Source organism: Dromaius novaehollandiae, chromosome 1 (assembly GCF_036370855.1).
Source record: "Dromaius novaehollandiae isolate bDroNov1 chromosome 1, bDroNov1.hap1, whole genome shotgun sequence".
In the NCBI taxonomy this organism is placed as follows: Eukaryota; Metazoa; Chordata; class Aves; order Casuariiformes; family Dromaiidae; genus Dromaius; species Dromaius novaehollandiae.
Window position 1 is genome coordinate 126704315 of NC_088098.1, and position 19104 is coordinate 126723418.

At 36.1% G+C, this 19104-nt stretch overlaps 1 protein-coding gene across 1 annotated transcript in view; it reads left to right on the forward strand.

Annotated features, from left to right (window-relative positions):
- CFAP47 (cilia and flagella associated protein 47) overlaps positions 1-19104 on the forward strand; it is a 386437-nt gene that overhangs the window by 15599 nt on the left and 351734 nt on the right. Inside the window, exons 4-12 of the mRNA XM_064505814.1 lie at positions 6907-7022; positions 9538-9676; positions 11852-12080; positions 12710-12870; positions 13721-13854; positions 14346-14581; positions 15319-15511; positions 17464-17677; positions 18097-18249. Coding sequence (XP_064361884.1) covers positions 6907-7022; positions 9538-9676; positions 11852-12080; positions 12710-12870; positions 13721-13854; positions 14346-14581; positions 15319-15511; positions 17464-17677; positions 18097-18249 — 1575 coding nt within the window. The remainder of the gene's footprint in view (positions 1-6906; positions 7023-9537; positions 9677-11851; positions 12081-12709; positions 12871-13720; positions 13855-14345; positions 14582-15318; positions 15512-17463; positions 17678-18096; positions 18250-19104) is intronic.

The window sequence follows — 19104 nt, forward strand, 5'->3', positions numbered from 1 at the left end:
AAAGCCCTTAATGCTTTTCTTTCCCTAAAAGACAGGGATGGCTTTTCTTAAGTTAATAAGAACTTAGCAATTCAAGATGAACTTTTTTATACATTTCTATTTTAAATGTTGTTTTCAGTTTCAAGACGAGGAAGAATTAAGTTATTGCATAATACATGTAGGATCTAATATTTCTATTCAGTCCTCTGACATGGCAGTCATTTAAGTATGTCTGTGTAAGGTATAGAAAGTAGCTGTCTCCAAATACATATGCTCTGGGAATATCTCCTAGAAAAAAATGATTCTGTAGGGAACTCTTGCTTTCTCCCCCCCACCCTGGTTGGCTGATATTGTGGAAATATTTCATTTAGAGCAGTAATACTTTAATGCTATTAGCAACTCCTTTCTGGAAAGGTCTTGCATTACATTATTTCAAATGTTCAAATTTAATTGACTTTTGCAGGAAAAAGTTGACAGACTACAACAACAGCTTATTAATTTTTTTTTGTGTGGAAATAACAAATACACTTTATAATTCTCTTTTAGTCAGGTTTTTCCATAAAATCATTTTGTATTGTGTGTGTGTGTGCTATTTATAGACAGATGATATTTACTTATTGCACTGAAGGGTTACTAAATACATTTTTCTATACAAACATGTTTTTTTAAAACACCATTAAGCATTTTAAGAAAATAATAAAGGCAGTGTAATAATGGTTGAAAAATATTAACTTTTTTTTTGTTTAAAATGGTGTTATCAATGTAAGTTGTCCAAAAATGTTGTAAATTTGATGGAAGACTCTTGAAAAATGAAGGAAAAATTTGCAATTTTTTTTTGGTGGGGGAAATAAACCCAAATTTATATAATTGCAAGTTGTTTCTTCCCTTATTTAACAGTTTTTGCATTTTTAGTTTTGCATATTTAATGATTTTACATTACTGGCGATGCATCAGTAAAAATAACATGCATTGCTACTACCAAAATACCGAAAGATGGAGTACTTAATTTCAAAAATTGTTAAGGATTTAGTAGTTAGTGAAACTTAGATTTACATAAAAGTGCTATATATTGCTATAATGCAAAAAACAAGTTTTCTTATCAGCCACAAATTCTGAGTTTTGTCTAGTTCAAATATAGTATTTATTTTCATTGTCTCTGCTAAATATTACTAAAATTATATGCTAGCAATATCTTGTAGGACTTGTACATCTACAAAATGGAAGATCATTTTAAAGCATGTCAGAGCAAATTTAGAAAATTCATAAATATAATTTAAGATTACTTAGTATGATACAAGAAGTGTTTGGAAGTTGCTGATATTATTTGGGCTGTGCACTTTAAATGTCTGCTACCTATCTCTTAGCTCTTAGCTTACCTCTAGTCTGCTGTCTGTGAAGTTATATCACTTTCTAGCTTTTATTTCTGTATGTTAATATGTACAGTTATGTAATGCTCTAAGAATTTGTGGAACTTCTGGATCTCCATGTGTGTTCATAGCATTTTATTGAAAGAAGTTGTTTCTTCCTAAAATTCACTGACAGTTTAGAAAGAAAGCATGAAAAGATTTAACCTTTTGCTAACAATTTGTCCAATTCCTTCAGTCACATCTACATACTGATTTTAAAAAGTCTGGGAAGTGATTCACCCCAGAATGTAGGAAAAGTTAGTTTCCCATTCAACATTAAACTGCAATAACACTTACTCCACTCTTTCTTGTAACCATTTATTTGACACAAATGCCACCAAGAGAATTTTATTTCTCTTGTGCTTCAGTGACTTTAATATCACAGTTGTTTGGTTTGCAAGTAAAATTACTTTTTAAGTATCTGCTTGGCACATGTGACACTAACTCCAGTGGTTAATCTCAGTGATTTGTCTTACATATTTCATACCAGTTTTGGAGGCCACATGATGTGCTTAGTTGCATCTCTGCAGCACTATGGAATGTTCATGTGCTCTATAATACAAGTGTAATAATTGAATTATGTGAATAATTATTTGCCATAGAAAACAGTTATACTTAAGGTTTGGGATTCGTTTTTCAAACAGGCCAGAACTAAAAACAACACCACCACCATCACCAACAAAAGCCCTCATCTGAAATGCTCATTCAAGTTCTCTTATTTTTTTGAAATATAATAAATACACATTCATATTCTTTTAACAAAATATTAAGAGAACATGTGGAATTAGTCATTTTCAGGGCTAACTTCCATCTTGATTACAAGCAAACAAACCAACCACAAACCTATATATATATATATTTTAAAAAAGCTTGCTATCCTCACTATGCCATTTTTTGCATGGTTCAATAATTAAATCTATTAGGGAATCTTATTGCAGTTAATTCCGGTTAATATCTGTTTGGGAAATTATGTTACAGAATCACAGAATGGTTAAGATTGGAAGGGATCTCTGGAGATAATCTAGTCCAACCTCCCTGCTCAAGCAGGGTCACCTAGAGCATGTTGCCCAGGATTGTGTCCAGAGGACTTCTGAATATCTCCAAGGATGGAGACTTGCACAGCCTCTCTGGACAACCTGTTCCAGTGCTCTGTTACCCTCACAGTAAAGAGCTGCCTGTTTCAGTTTGTGCTCTTTGCTTCTCGGGCACCACTGGGCACTGTTCTATCACTGGGCACCACTGAAAAGCATCTAGCCCCATCCTCTTCCCACCTTCCATTCAGGTATTTATACATATCAGTCAGATTGCCAGGTCCTTCTCTGCAGAGCTGCTTTCCAGCAGGTCAGCCCCCAGCCTGTACTGGTGCATGGGGTTTTTCCTCCCTAGGTGCAGAACCCTGCACTTGCCTTCATTGAACTTCATGAGGTTCCTCTCTGCCCTTTTCTCCAGCTTGTGGAGGTCCTTCTGAGTAGCAGCACAGTCCTCTGGTGTATCAGCCACTCCTCCAAGCTTTGTATCATCAGCAAACTTGCTGAGGGTGCACTTTGTCCTTTCCTCCAGGTCACTGATGAATAAGTTGAACAGGATTGGACTCAGTATTGATCCCTGGGGTATACCACTAGCTACAGGCCTCCAAATAGACTTTGTGCCACTCATCACAACCCTCTGAGCTCTGCCATTCAGCCATTTGTCAATCCACCTCACTGTCCACTCATCTAGCCTGAACTTTCTGAGCTTGCCTATGAAGATGTTATGGGAGATAGTATTGAAAGCCTTGCTGAAGTCAAGGTAAACAGCATCCTCTGCTTTCCCCTCATCTACACAACCAATCATTCTATCCTAGAAAGCTATGAGGTTGGTTAAGGACAACTTCCCCTTTGTGAATCCATGCTGACTACTCCTGATCACCTTCTTGTCCTTCATATGCTTGGAAATGGTGTCCAGGATGAGCTGCTCCATCACCTTTCCAGGGATGGAGGTGAGGCTGACTGGTCTGTAGTTCCCTCGGTCCTCCTCCTTGCCCTTTCTGAAGACTGGAGTGACTTTGGCTTTCTTCCAATCCTCAGGCACTTCCCCTGATCTCCATGTCCTTTCAAAGATGATGGACAGTGGCCTAGCAATTATGCCTGCCAGCTCCCTCAGCACTTGTGGGTGCATCTCATCAGGGCCCATGGACTTGTGGATGTCAAGTTTGCTTATGGGATCCCTAACCCAATCCTCCTTGACCAAGGGAAAGTCTTCCTTTCTCCAGACTTTCTCTGTGGTCTCCAGGGCCTGGGATTCCTGAGGGCCAGTCTTAGCAGTAAAGACTGAAGCAAAGAAGGCATTCAGTATCTCTATCTTCTCTGTACCCTTCATCACCGGGGCCCCTGCCCCATTCACTAGCAGGCCCATGTTTTCACTAGTCTTCCTTTTGTTACTGACATATTTGGAGAAGCCCTTCTTGCTGTCCTTGACATCCCTTGCCAGATTCAACACCAAATGCGCCGTGGCCTTTGTCATCGCATCCCTGCATACTTGGTTGACATCCCTCTATTCCTCCCAGGTGACCTGTCCCTGCTTCCACCTTCTGTACACTTTCTTCTGTCCGAGTTTTGCCAGGAGCTGCTTGTTCATCCATGCAGGCCTCCTTCCTCCTTTGCTTGACTTCTTGCTCATTGGGATGCACTGCTCTTGAGCTTGCAGGAGGTGATCCTTGAATATTAACCAGCTCTCTCGGACCCCTCTTCCTTCTAGGGCCGTGTCTGATGGGATTCTTCCAAGCAGGTCCCTGAAAAGGCCGAAGTTTGCTTTCCTGTAGTCTAGTCTACTTACTGCCTTCCTCCTCACAGGATCCTGAACTCCACCATCTCATGGTCACTGCAGCCAAGGCTGCCCCCAGCCTTCACATCTCCAACCAGCTCTTCCTTGTTTGTTAGTACAAGGTCCAGCAGTGCACCTCTCCTCGTTGTCTCCTCCATCACCTGTGTCAGGAAGTTATCATCAGTGCTCTGCAGGAACCTCCTGGATTGCTTATGCCTAGCTGTGTTGTTTCCAGCAGATATCAGGATGATTAAAGTCCCGTATGAGAACCAGGGCCTGTGATCATGAGGCTACTTCCAGCTGTCTGTAGAAGGCCTCATTGACTTCCTCTTCCTGATCAGGTGGCCTGTAGTAAACACCCACAACAGTGTCACCCATCTTAGTCTGCCCCTTAATTCTTACCCATAAACTCTTGACCTGCTCATTGTCCACGCCTAGGCAGAGTTCTGTACATTCCAGTTGCTCTCTCACATAAAGGGCAACTCCCCCTCCTCGCCTTCCTGGCCTGTCCTTCCTAAAGAGCCTGTAGTCATCTATGGCAGCATTCCAGTTGTGTGAGCTATCTCACCATGTCTCTCTAATTGCAATGAGATCATAGCCCTAAACTGCACACAAATCTCTAATTTCTCCTGTTTATTCCCCATGTTGTGTGCATTTGTGTGCAGGCACTTCAGAGAAGTATCTGAGCATGCTGATTTCCCAGGAGGGGTGCAAGAGATTTCCCCATAGTCTTGTCTTGTAGGCACTTCCTTGCGGTCTCTATAACTCTCCCATTCCCCTCCCTTTCCTAGTTTAAAGCCCTCCTTACCAGGCTGGCCAACGTGTTGGCAAAGACACGCATGCCCCATTTAGTGAGGTGGATCCCATCTCTCCCAAGCAGTTTTCAGTCTTCAGATATGGTCTCCATGGTCGCAGAATCCAAAACCTTGTTGCTGACACCAGCTGTGCAACCAATATTTATTTGTGTCTTGAGTGGATAAGATTCTTAGGTGTCTTATTTCTTCAGAAGACTATTGGAATACTTGGTACATGTTGCAAATCCTGTAGTCTTCTCAAGTGTACTGTAATTTTGATAGTTGTCTCCCATTTTTCTATACCATATGCTGTTAGTCTAGACCATCTCTGTCAAGAATTTACTGTGTTAAGTTTATGCAAGAGATAGAGAATTAAAAAAGTATATTAGTATTCCAGAGAGCAAGTTCTTTGTTTGCATTTCCTGATATTTTTTCTCTCCTTTATGAAATAGCTTATACAGGCAGGGACTACCTAGCTTGACCAAGAAGGTTTATTTTCCTCCTCCTGTTAATATTCTGTATTGCATGTAATTCAGGTCATGAGATGCAACTAACCCACAAGAGTGTTAACCTCTTGTTTCTATCCTTTCTCTCATCCAGTCTGCAGTTGCATCTTTACTACATGAAATAACACATGACATAGCTGAACAAATCCACTTTCTTGATTTCAGTAGATGATTTTTTTCTGATGCTACGTGAAAGATGGAAGCAGACCTCTGAAGAGGTCCTTTTTAATTCACCATAGGTTGAGGTGAAAACAGTGTGAAACTAGGGACATTGAAATGTAGTATTTTGAAATATATAGAATGAGTGTTATCTTTCAGTTGTTTGATAAGCCTAATCAATTCTCAGGTTCATTTTCCCATGCTCGTTTAGCATTCTTATTAAACCAAACCTGCAGTTTTTTGTCGATATATGTGACCTCAAAACGGTTAAAAACTAGGGTCCAGGCTCAGCTGGATATGAGCATCTTTTCCAGATCTGTGCCTGGAACAGCAGAAGGGATGTCTGTGGACTGGAGAAAAGAGTTCTAGTAGGTGTTGGTGTGTATACTGTGTTATTGTCACCCACAACACTTGCTTTTCTTCATTTAGTCTTAAAATGAGATCATTCCAAACAGCTGAGAATTGGAATATCACAACAAGAAAAATGAACACAGAATTCTTTTCTCAACTATTCAAGATATTTGCAAATATAGTGTACTTCTACTACTCTGCCTGTTCAGAGGCTTATACTTAAAGAACATTGCTGAATCAGACTTTATTTTGTTACAGCGAAATGCAAATTAGAACTTAGGACCTTCAAGTAAGCCCTAGTTTTCTGAAGCAAGAATTATCTTTTCATTATGGCTGTGCAGTACCCAATACAGTGAAGTCATCAGGTTGGCTGAGGCTCTTAAGTAATACAAATAGCTTGGGTCATTATCCATCTACATTTGGTATAATAAGTTTTGCTGAAACCACAGAAGATGTTTATAATACAAGACTGTAAACTGAAAATGACATACGTTTTTCTCTAATTTTAGTTCAGGCAGCTGATGATAAAATGTGGTAAATGTTAACTTTGTACTTATTTTGTGCTGCAGCTACTCAAGATAATGAAAGCTTTTCTAGTAGTTTATTTAAAATTCTTGTACTATAATAACTATATTATAGAAATTAGAATGTATACATTTATGTTTACATTTTATCTCAGCTGATTGCTTAAAGCTTAATGGTTTTAAAGTTATGTACAATAGTTATGGTAATTAGAGTAGATTGACAGTAGATAGATCTTTTTTATAAGTGAGTTGCATAAATATTAAATTATTACAACTAGAAGAAAAGCAGAACTTTTTTTCACTGTAGTGTTCAAACTAATTCCTTTAAAAATCCAAAGGTATTTTCAAGTTTTGGGGAAAATATAACCATGTCTCTTCTCTGCAGATTAATTCCATGCTGTTATCTGGAAATTGAGCCCGAGGTTAATTTTGGTACAGTGATTGCAAACGGTAAAATAATTAGTAAAGAGATTAGCATTGCTAACCATGGATCATCTCCAGGTAAATACTTGTTATGTGTTAAATTATACAAAGATTTAATTTTCTTGGAAAAAGAAAACTTATGTAAGTTAACACCTCAGTGACCAAGTAGTTCAGGATCCCACACAGCAAAAAATTAACTAAAAGTTCTGCATTATGAATGTTCAGTATTGTAGTTACAGGTTTTGTAAAAGGCCATTAAATTCTGTAGGCAGATACTATGTTACTGCTTACGGAAGAAAAATGAATGTAGAACCTTGAGTTCCAGGAGTTCTCTACTTTTGAATCCCATTTGAGAGGTGCAAAAATAACAGATGTCCTTTAGGTTACAATGCCCAGCATAAATAATGGCAAATCATGTCTGCTTTTGCTTTGATGTCTTTGTTATGATTCTGTAGTCCCAGTCGCTGTCTATTGACTAAACAAATACAGCTCCCTGTCCTTTAAGAGCTTAAGTCCTTGGAATTGACTATGTGTGTTACCAAAAGATAATGAGAGGTCTTTTTGCTTGCTGCGATAGCTTTTGAAATCATATAGCTTTCAAAACACGCGCATCCTTCAGCTTCTCTGAGGGACCCTTCTAAAGAGTATAAGAAATGTGGAGAATGTTGCATAAGAATGCTTATGTGACCCAAATTTGACTGCTTTTTCCACTTGATAAAGTTGCAGATGCCTTCCAACAGAAGTAGCACTGCAACTATTCTGAATTTCAAAGAACAAATTTACGGCAGTTAATTGTTTTTGTTCCTGAGTCATACAGCTGTTTATGGTATCACAAGCTATTTTTATCTGTGTGTTAGGGCAATGTTTTCTGGACATGTTTGCTGTGTGATTTCCAGGAGAAATACTGAACCAACAGAAAATACATGATTATAGAAACAGAGAGGTGGGTTGTAATTTAAGAAAAAAAGTGCCAGATGGCTGTCTATTTAGAACAAAACTTGTTTGTATTGTGCTAAGCAGAAATTAAAATGGAGATGGCTGTAGAGTAGGCTTTCGCCCTGTCAAATAAAAATATGTTTAACTGTTGACATTGTGCTTTGGAAAGTGCCGGTGGTAAGATAAGTTTGTAGGCATGGGATAAAATGCTGATGAGATGATTATTTAAAGTTAAAAGTAGCTTAGAATTTAATATATGAGCTCAATATCAGTATTTTGAAAAAGGTGGATTGGTTACCAAGTCTATTAATTTACTCAGCTTGTGAATTCACAGTAACAACTTATGTGAAAAACTTGAGCTCAGGGGTAACAAATAGTTTAAAAGAGAAAATACTATAGTCTGAACTATGTTGATACTGCATGAAATTTGTGAGCTTTTCTAAATGCATGAAATTTCATGTATACCTGTGAAGTAGAGCAAATTGGAACACTGACAAGCCTTCCAAGCCTCCAGCTAGTTAGGTTGTTGGGAAGTTAGGAACAAACTAGATAATTACATTTTGTTAATCCTAAAATGGATTTTTTCAGTAGCCAAAACATTTTTAAAAAATTTTGATAATTTTTCTTCCAAAAAGCATAGTCTTTTGAAGGGAAAAAATTGTATTTTCTGTCCAGCTCAACTTGAAGATGTAGTATGTGGTTTATATTATCAGCCATTGCTTGTACATACTAATTTCTTCCTTAGAGGATTAGATAAACCTGCATTAGTGGTAGATGTATATGTAATTTGCGTGATGCTGCAGAATTAGACTGAAAGTGAAGAGTCTGTTGAGGACAGATGAAGGAACTGTTGCTGAATCCATGTTTATGTAGGCTCCGAAAATCATAACCCAGCAAGTAGCACTGACAGGCAGTATGTAAACTGTATCAGCAGGAAATGCTGTATGCTGACCTGTGACTGAAGGCTTGCATTTCAAATCTCATCCCTTGCACAAAGTCCAAGCACTTGTCTTTGCTTCTTCATCTTACTAGAGATTATCTATTGTTTGAAGTAAAACAGTGCATTTTTCCGACAACTCTTCAAAGAATTTCGTCCTACCTATGATATGATGACAGATAATTAGTGCTGCTGATGAAACACATTTATTAGTTTTTTTCACATTTAAAAAAACCCTTAAAATATATGTCCTACAAAGATTCAACGTTCTCTTTGCAATAAATTGCACTGTATGTACATTAAGTTGTGAAAACTATCAGTTACTTGCAGGTAATAGACCTCTCTTTGGGTCTGCACTTAACTTTCTGGCTACTATAGCTGCCTAGAGCTGTGTAGAAAATATCTTGTGGTTTACAAAATGTTACTTACAGCTTCTTTGTGATATGGCTGGTTTGGTTTGGAGTGTGAGTACCTGTTACAATGTGCTGTTACAATGAAAACTTGCCCAGTGGCATTGGACATGTGAATGTAACACCCTGGAAAAAAATGGTCACCTCTATGTTACAATTTTTTGTAGTGAGAGGCACCCTGTGTTTCCTATTTCCATAGGAATAAGTACTGTTGGTGAATATCTGCATTATGTGTTTTGTTATTGCAATTATGTGGGGGGATATTCTTCTATTTTGAGTTTTATGTTGTGTAACGTTCTGTTTCTTTTAGGTACATTTAAATTATCATATGATGGGGTTGTCTTGGTTAACATAGAACCTACCAGTGGAGTGGTAGAGCCGAAAACTGTAGAGATGATTAAAGTGGGTATCTGTACGGATGTACCGAGAATCATTAAAGAAGTGATAAAGTAAGTTAGTGTATGACTGCATAAATCCAGCTTTATAAATTTCTTCTTTTTTATTTGGTCTGGTATTAATTTTAAAGTCTTTATTATGATTATGCTTATCCAAAAAAGTTCCTAGGTGTCCGTTGCTGTCCTCCAAATTTATTTTCATTAAATTAATTTGCTGATTATATTATCTCCACAGCACAGTCATTCATAAATTGTGTATCAAGTTGGGCTATTAAAGATCTTTCATAATAACTAATGACATGGGATGTATGCACATCTCTCAGTATAGTACTAGCCAAGACCTACTGTATCTTCTTTCTACGTATTTTCTGTCTTCCTTAATTTTCTGAACTTCTGCAACTTTGCTATTTTTCTTTTGGCTGGATATGTCTCACTAGTCTCAAAACAGGATGTCCATTGGTGTTTCTTATTTTACAGAGGGGATCTGTTTAAAATAATCACTAACACTTTCAGGAAGAGTATTTTTAAAAGCTGACCTTTTCTCTCTTTAAATGGTAAGTACAGGCTTAGGAAATGCCAGAATTTGGAAATGGATACCAATTTATAAATTGGTAGTCTTATAATAGTGAAGAGTGATTGATTTTTGTTGGTTTTTTTTTTAATTAGTAAGATCTGTGACTTAAAGAGGCAAAGTACAGTTCTGTTTCATGTTTTTGCATTCTGTAGCCTGTTGAAAAAGGAAATGACAGGAGAAATATCCTATTAGCAAGAGTGATGGGAAAGTCAATATCAGTAGTCTCCCTCACAACTAAATCCTCCTTCGTAGGAAAGGAATATTTTCTTTGGTTGCTGAGTCTCAATCTTTTGGTTGCAAAGTGTTATGTCTTGTGCTGTCTCTTGTTTGCTGCCCTGGCTACCACCACTGTTTTTTTCATGCCATCTTGGGAAAACTTCTGCTGTCTCCTGCAATCTAGTAGGTTGTATGTCTATTAAACCGAAAGCACGTAACTTCCCAGAGCTCAGATCTGATCTTTTACCTATAGCCTACCTTCTTTATTTTCATGACATCAGTGGGTACAAATCATTCTTAAATGCTAAGTAATTCTGTCAGTGAAATCAGCATTTCTAGTCTTTTAGAATAAATGCTAGCCTTTTAGAATAAATGAAATCTTTGTTTCTGTGTCAAGCCTTGCACAGATTTTTTTTTTAACCAAATAGGCAGTATTTAAAGTCTTACTGTGGGTCTGTGACAGGTGTTTGGTTTGAAGAAATAGTACAATTTTGATTGGAAAAAAACAAACTTGGTTGCTTCCATTTGCCTTGGGCCTCTAAGCAGTTTTCATGTGCTCAAGCTAAACTCCTTTCAGAGAAAACTACTCTCTCATATTTTTTGGAGGTTTCTTTTCCATTTGGGAGAACCCAGCTGTGGTATGTTGGAATTTGAAAGAAGATATCGAGAGAGTTTGAGATCTTCTCCCAAATTCCTTGGGTAGTATTTGTATGGGATCATGCAAAAGAAAGATTTTTTTTTCCTTCAGTTCAGAAGCTTTCAAAAAGGATAGTTCATTCTATTAGAACAGTATATTGTATTACTAAACTTGATTCTTTTGTGCAACAAGAACAAGGAAGCTTGTTTAAGTAGAATTCTAACAGCAAATATTCATACAATGACTACATGGTCCTGTGGTGTTCTGAGGCATCAAGTTCAAGCACTCAGGCAACAACAGCCACAGTTCTGTGCTTATTCAGATGAACTTCTAGCTCCAATTGCCCGAGAGAAGATTGCTAACTACTCACCAAAAGTGAGATCCAGATGCAGAGGTTCAAAGAAAAAAGAACAGTTAGTTGTCTGTGGGCATTGGTGATTCTTGGAAATGTTATTATTTCCAACAATAGTGTGCTAACACAATTAAAAAAAACAAAACCAGAAACAGCTCCACCTCAAAGCTGTACTGTGTAATGTGTGATTCTTCCAGCTTTGTTCTTTTGGTGGGGGGGATGGAATCAGTGTTGTTGCACAACATGACTTTCTTGATCACTAATATTTCTGTTAAGTATTGAATTGTCAAGTATGCTTATTTTTGTGCTTGGCTTATCTACAGAAAGCCAGTGATATAGTGTAAATGCTCTGGTGTGATTCAGTTTTGTATAGGTTCTAATATTAAACTAACTGGTTATTGTAACTAACTTTTTTGTACTTGTAACCTCTCCTCCTACTGTTACTGACAGGGTGGAGCTAGAAGGACATGACTGCGCTGAGTTATGGATCAAAGCTGTTGTGGTCGAACAAGTTCTTAAAGTTCTAGGGGTGCCTTGTGGAGATGAACTGAAATGCATTCATTTTGGATCTGTTTACTTTGGATCTTCAAAGACTGAACAAGTATCTCTGTACAATAAAAGTCCAGAGTGTATGGACTGGGTAGCAGTACTGGAGGACAATGCCATTGGAGGAGAGATGGTAAGAAAATGGTGTTCTAGTTTTTATTTTAGTTGAAAACTTCTTTTCATTCTATTTTTGCATTTTTGTTTCTCAAGATCCATGTTCTAGTATTGTTTCATATGTTGAACTATTTCCTGATCATAGACTTACTGCAATTTCTGTTAATAAACAGAAACTTTACTATAATTTAAACTTTGAATTAATTTTTTCAGATATTACTATTTACTACATGCTAAGTATGTTCCCATATTATTCTGTGGGTAGTTTTGCTGGACTTGCTGAGAAATCCTTACTGGATTTGTCATCATTTAGTAGCAGTTACCAAAACATATTTTGATATTTCAAGATGCTCAACACTAATGGTTTCTCTTGGTTTTTTCTGACAGATGAAATCATCTGAGTGAGCATCATCTTTTTTAAAGGGACTTCAAAACACTGACATTAAATTTAAGTCTAAAAATTAATTAGCTGTGTAATAGGAAACTATTTTGTGTTAAGAGCAACATGATGTCTTACTCCTTTTACTTACATTACTATGTTTTTCTACTTGTTACACATTCTTGTCTTTAGCAAGTGTGAGAGGAACAAAAAGCAGAAGTAGGACTGGTTGAACTGTTAATATATTCCTCATTTTGGTTATTTTGTAGGGGACAGATCTTCAGAAGAGTGCAGATGCTGTTTTACAAGACTTAAGCTTCATAAATAGAACAAGAGATCTAGATGTTTCCACCTTGATCTTGTGCATTCCCAGTCAAGGAACCTTGCTACCTTATCAGAAATCTGTGATTACATTATGCTTTAGTCCAACGTAAGTGCCTAATCCAAATTTGAACGACAAAAAGTTGATTAATCTAAACTATTCTATAAACAGTTTTGTTAGTGAAAATCATTTGAAGTTAATGTCTTTACAGTTTTTTTTTTTTTTGAACAACTTTGTATTTACATGTGTTAAAAGAAATCCTTGGGCGTGATACTACAAATGAGAAAGTAAATATAGTGAAGTGATCATCTGGGAGATGTTTTATAATTCATTAACAGTATATTCGAACCAGGAATTGGGTAAGCTTGTTCTAGAAGAACAAGAATTTTATTGGATTCAGGCAAGGGATCTAATTGCAGCTCTTGTTGACTATGTCAAATCTCTAAAGGTTAGTGGGAGACTCCTATGGTGTCAAATTAAGTGTTTTTCTCAGGACTACAGATTTATTTCATGAAAATGTAATATTTCTGTAAGAGTATGAAAGAATAGATACTTCACTACCAAGAGACTAAAACATGTTGGAGAGCTTTCATTAGAACAAAAAAATACTATGCATAATAGAACACTTCTCCAGAAAGAGAGAACATGCTCTTTTCATTTTCCTTCACTTAAACTCTGATTTATAAGTGATTAATATGCATGTATTGTTGGTTTAAGAACTATTATGGATGTATGTGAATGGAAGAGATACCAAACCACTGATATCGTAAGCATACAAATTTTACTAGATTTAAATTTGTTACTCTTCCATTTTCTGAAAAGAAGGATAAAGATCACATACCTAAGCTGTAACAAACACCAGAGAATCCAGATTCAGAAATGAAAAATCTACCTTGATTGTTAGGGTGTTTTTTCTTTTCTTTCTTTCTTTTTTTTTTTTTGTCTTGTACTTTTGCAGGAAATTTAAAAGGGGCACTGGACTGAGTGATTCATCAGCAAAACAAGATTATGTACTGTTTCTGAGATTTGAGGCTGTTGGGAGTAAAGATGGCATTCTGCAGACCTGCAGTGATGAAAATACACCAGTCAGAAGTATGTTATCAGAAACATACATCTGGATATTAAAATTGAATTTAATGAACTCGTATCTTTAATACCCTAGCACCAAAAAACTGTGGTAACAGTGAGAGAAAGAAGAGGGAATCATGCATGTCATGAATACACCTGCTGTCAGTGAACACCTACAACTTAATTATAAACGTAACTATTTAGGAAAAAAGCCATCTGCAAGTCAATAGCACTTTGGTAATGCCAGAATTATTGTGCATTTTCAAGTGAATGTCTGTTCTTCCTCCCGTTCATTAATGAAGGAGTGTAATATGTAGCAGGTATTATGATTAAACACTTATGAATGAGTGTTCTAAGTTTATGGAAAATTGCACTATATATCATGTTACTATATCACTGTATTTTGTTACTGCAACCATACAGCTACCTTATGACTTTTCTGCTTGTAAGCTAATATGTGTGTGTGTGTTTTTCCCTCCCTGCTCCTCTTCCTTCTCTCTCTCTGTTTAATGTAGTGAATCATCCTCATCACATGGAGTTAGCTCTGACTGGTTCTGGGCTTCCTGTCATGTTAACTTTCAATCCAGGACCAATTATTAATTTTATGGACTGTTTCTTGGGTGAACAAGCAGACGTTCTGTGCACACTCAGGAATGAATCTGAGTCACTTCCAATAACATTCAGCTTCCGCAAGACTGCCCACTTTAATATTTCTCCTGAAAATGGAAAAATTAAAAAACACTCCACAAAGGTAATCAATCTACCACTTTCCTTTAGATTATGTAGATATGCAGATTATATTACTCTGCAATAGACAGTGGTGGAATTTCTTCAAAGTATAACATAAGATCAAGTTCCTCTCTATATCTGCAATATTGAATACTGTAACCATGGCCTTTAACACAAGCTGAATGTATAATTTGTCCTTATGTAGAATCATTGTAGGGCTCTTTGTTGTACTTCAGGGAGCACCAAATATTATTTTAAATGAGAAAAAAAATAGCATTAAGGAAATTTTATCCAGTCTTTCCCTAGCTTTAAGTACTTGATGTTTTACTGACTTGAGAAGGGCAGTTTATGCACATAAACTGTGGTAGGCTTATTTTCAAATTTTTCATTAAGTCACAAATTTCTCAGTAACATGGTTTTGTTCTTAGAAGTAATGTTATGTCAAATTTAAGCCAAATATGGAGGCATCTATAATTTCAGAAACCTGTAACTAGGGCACTGTGGAAGAGAGAGAACTTCTTTGTCTGAGAAATGAGCAAGTAAGATTTTGCTGTGTTCTAATGTGTTGCAATTTTGCATTTCTTTATATTGCTAATGTAGCAGTTGACATGTTTTAAAAGTTGGGTATCGAACAACTATCTTAAAAGTAACAAGGGCCTTTGGTTCAATAGGAATAAGCATTTTTTTTAATAGAGAATTGCATGTAATTTTTCTGTTTTCCTCATAATACGTCAGCTGCCATTTTTTCCCCTCCCCCAGGATGTGATGTTTTCATTTTCTCCACGTCAAATAGGAGTATTTAAAATGAAACAAGTTGTTGATATCATTGGTACAGGACTAGAGGAAAATAATTTACAGGTCTTGAAGACAAAATCCTTTCACCAAATACATTTGAGATTAATTGGTGTGTGCAAATCTAAAACAAAAAACATTCTATTCAAAATTAATCCAGGTAAGATGCTAAAAATAAAAGTAAAATATTTTATAAGTACACTTATCATATTTTTAAGATGAAATTTTTACTGTTTTTAGATAGTGTTCTAAAAAAATCTCTCTTTGAAAATTAAGGGATTCCTCATTTGCATGAGGTATACCCATGATAGTATATTCTCTCTTTTCATATTCCAGTGAGGGTTACTATTTCTTTTTCAAATGGCAACAAAGTATTCAAAGTATCTGACTTATATTGACACACTTGCTCCTGTGCTCATACTCTCCCTCTCTCTGTCTCTCATTTTTAATGAAGTAAGTGAAGGATGCTGTTTGTGAAATACTTGAAAGTTCACAAAACCTTATGTATGTGTGGTAAACAGTTATGGCTTGCACCTTAAAAAATACAACTGTTCAAGTGTAAGTAAGTGCTCACCATAATTTTTATATATTTGAAGATGAAGGCTTTGGTTTTTGGCAGTGATGCCATTACACAGTACTGATATGCTTGAGTTGCAGGTAGTGAGAGAGGTAAAGCACAGAAAAAAATTAGGAATGACTGTATATATACACCTAATAGCTATATAACTAATAGCTGTGAGTTAAAGATTTAATGTAGCATTCAAGTTTTATATGGATTTGAGATATCAAATATCAACCAATCTAAATATGTGTATATAATACTGCATTTTCTAGCAGTTCTAGATTTTGTGTATGTATATATAAATATATATAAAAATACTGTATATGTATTTATATATTATATAAATATATATTTTTGTTATATAAAATATATATTTTATATATTTACATATAAAGCTTTTCAAATATTAAGGATTATTTACAGGATGTTTTTTCCAGGGTTTAAGTTTACTGATATTTCTTGATTCTTCCTCACACGCTGTTACCCTTGATGATTGTCAGCTTTTCTAAATGCTTTCTTCTGCTGTTTGCTCTAACTTCACTGTCCTGCTCCTGCCTGCAGACTGGTGGAGAGGTTATGAGGGGTGTCTGTACTATACTAGTTACTGATACCAGTGTTCTGCTTCTCTGCTTTATCAAAGTCAGGGTGTGGGGGGGAAGTCAAGTTGTTCAGGTCCTTATGTAGATGGATTATTTTTTTTTCTTTTCTCCCAGTGTCTGTGGATGAGTGCATATAGTTGTTCATGTGTGTATTTGGGGGGGGGGGGGGGAGGTGAGGGAGGAGGAGACAGATTGGAGTGAAGCTCCTTGTGAGCTGTTGCCTCCCTGAGCAGTAGAAGTTGCTTGTAGTCACTTCTATAGTTAGAAGAATGGAAAGTGATTTTTCTTGTAGCCATTTTTGCCAGATCAAGGTTAATGTGTAGACAGGTAAAACCGATATGTTCAGTTTGGCTTATCAAGTTCTTTGGGGGGAATGTGGGGAGCTGTCTAATAATGGATCCTTTTTCTAATTAAGTTTTAAATGACTGTTTTTTAAACATGTATATTAGGGGGTGTGAACAAATACTTGGATTAGTTCTGGTCATCATTTCCTCTTTTTATTAATTTTAATGTGTATGTAGTTTTCTAAAACTAGAGTGAAAAAGGTCTGAGCCCTCTTTTTTTGTTGCAATAGCATTGGTGTTTTTCATTGTAATTCAATAGCCCTGTGTTTGCACCCCTAAGATTTGGGCCACTGGGGACAACCTTGTCACACGTGCATGTGCAAGTCAAAGCAGGTCTGCAATTTCACTACGACACTGATGGACATAGCAGTGGTGGCTTGGGCTCTCATGTTTTTCTGCCTGTGTTCTAGGGAAGTGAAGGCTGTTGGCTGTGGTCAATGCTTTCCTCCCTCTTGTTTAGGAAAAGGTAGTGGGATAGATAGCTGTGATTGGGCTGCTGAGTTGACCATTATAAATTATCAGATACTTTTTTCTGAGCTAATGCTTTGACATTTGTTTAGAAGGAACTAGTATAAGTGCATGTAACATGTTTTATTTGAATTTTAAGGCATAACACCAATGATTTCCAATCCAACTGGACAATTTATACCTGATAACACAGGACAGTGCACTGATATTGCACCTGTGGCAGTACTTAAATCAACCCAAACAGAAATTCATACTCACCAGATAAACAGGAATTATAAGAGTGATGCGCTTATAGCTTTTCCTAATGACCGCTCAGCCAGCATTAGACCTTTTGAACGGCATAAAAAGTACAGGTAACAAATTATGAAAATACAATATTTAAAAACAAATACTTTCATATAGAGTTAAATATTCAAACGGTATTTTATTAGTAGATCAAGATCAGTTACTCATATGACACTGTTTGCTGTGTTTTCAGGCTGAAAACTTTTAAATGCGTAGCAGTTGACTTAACCTCAAGCCTCTTATTAGAGCCTCTCTTACACATAGATTTCTTGAGTTTCTTTTTTGTGTGAAACTACAGATATAGCTATTACAGTTTCTATTTTTCATTTTTATGGCTGCCTTTGCAAGGCCAAACATTAATCAGCTGTGATTAAAAAAAAGTTTGCAATGAAATATGTATGTAGCAAAATCAATATATTTTCATTCTAGCAAGACCCAAAATCTTTTTATATGCATAATGAAACTACAATTCTCTTTAAATATTTAGGACTATTTTCACAAAGACTGAGAGATATAATTACGTAGATCCACAGTTTTCTTATACTGACTGTGAACGACTGGAAAAAGAAGCACATAAGGAATATTATGCAGATTACATTTATAGTTTGAGACAGCGTCGCTTACAGAAAGAAGACACTAGGTAAGAATTTGTTTCAAGATTTTAGGCTAATATGAAACAATATGTGTACACATGCAGATTGACTTATTGAAGTCACTAAGCATATACTTAAATTTAATCCCATGCTGAAGTGGTTATGGTCTTGGGATTTAACTCACGCTGTATTCAAAAATCTTTTTGTTCGAGTATGTGCTTAGATACTTGAAGATCAATGACTGGGCAAAGTGAATAGACAGAGGCATGGAACTCGAAATTAAAATAAATTTAAAATAAAATGCCAAGTTTAAATGAGAGATGGTCATTGAAAATAGGAAAAATAAGATTGTGTTGGATTCTCTCTCACTCTTTTTTAAATTGTTTGTATTTCTAATTGATATGTCTAGCTCATCCAAAAGTGATGAGTTCACTTCATGAATTATTATATGATTTGTGTAATGTAGTAGGTAGGTTAAAGGGTTGTATTGTCCTTCCAGCCTTAGTCTACACAAATTTATGAAGTGAGAATCGGCTATATTTGGTTGCTATGGTGTGGGGCAAAATCAGAGAAAATAAGACTTGACAGCTCTGTTATTTTAAAAGTTTTATTAAAAGCCTCCAAAACAACAAAAATGACACCATAAAAGAATATTGTTTGCAAAACCCATTATTTAAAAACTAGTAATGCCAGAAGGTAATGCTTGTAATCTTAATCTGCCTTGCGTTCTGTATATACATCATGATTCAGACAAGGTCTACAGAGATGGATTTTTTTAAATTTTTTTTTTAATGCATGTACAAATAAATAGTTTTTTTGAAAGGGATTGGGATTGTGTAGTGGATGGGGCTGTTGTTTATATGAATGCAACTTGCATATTCGACCGCAAGAATGGAAAGGAG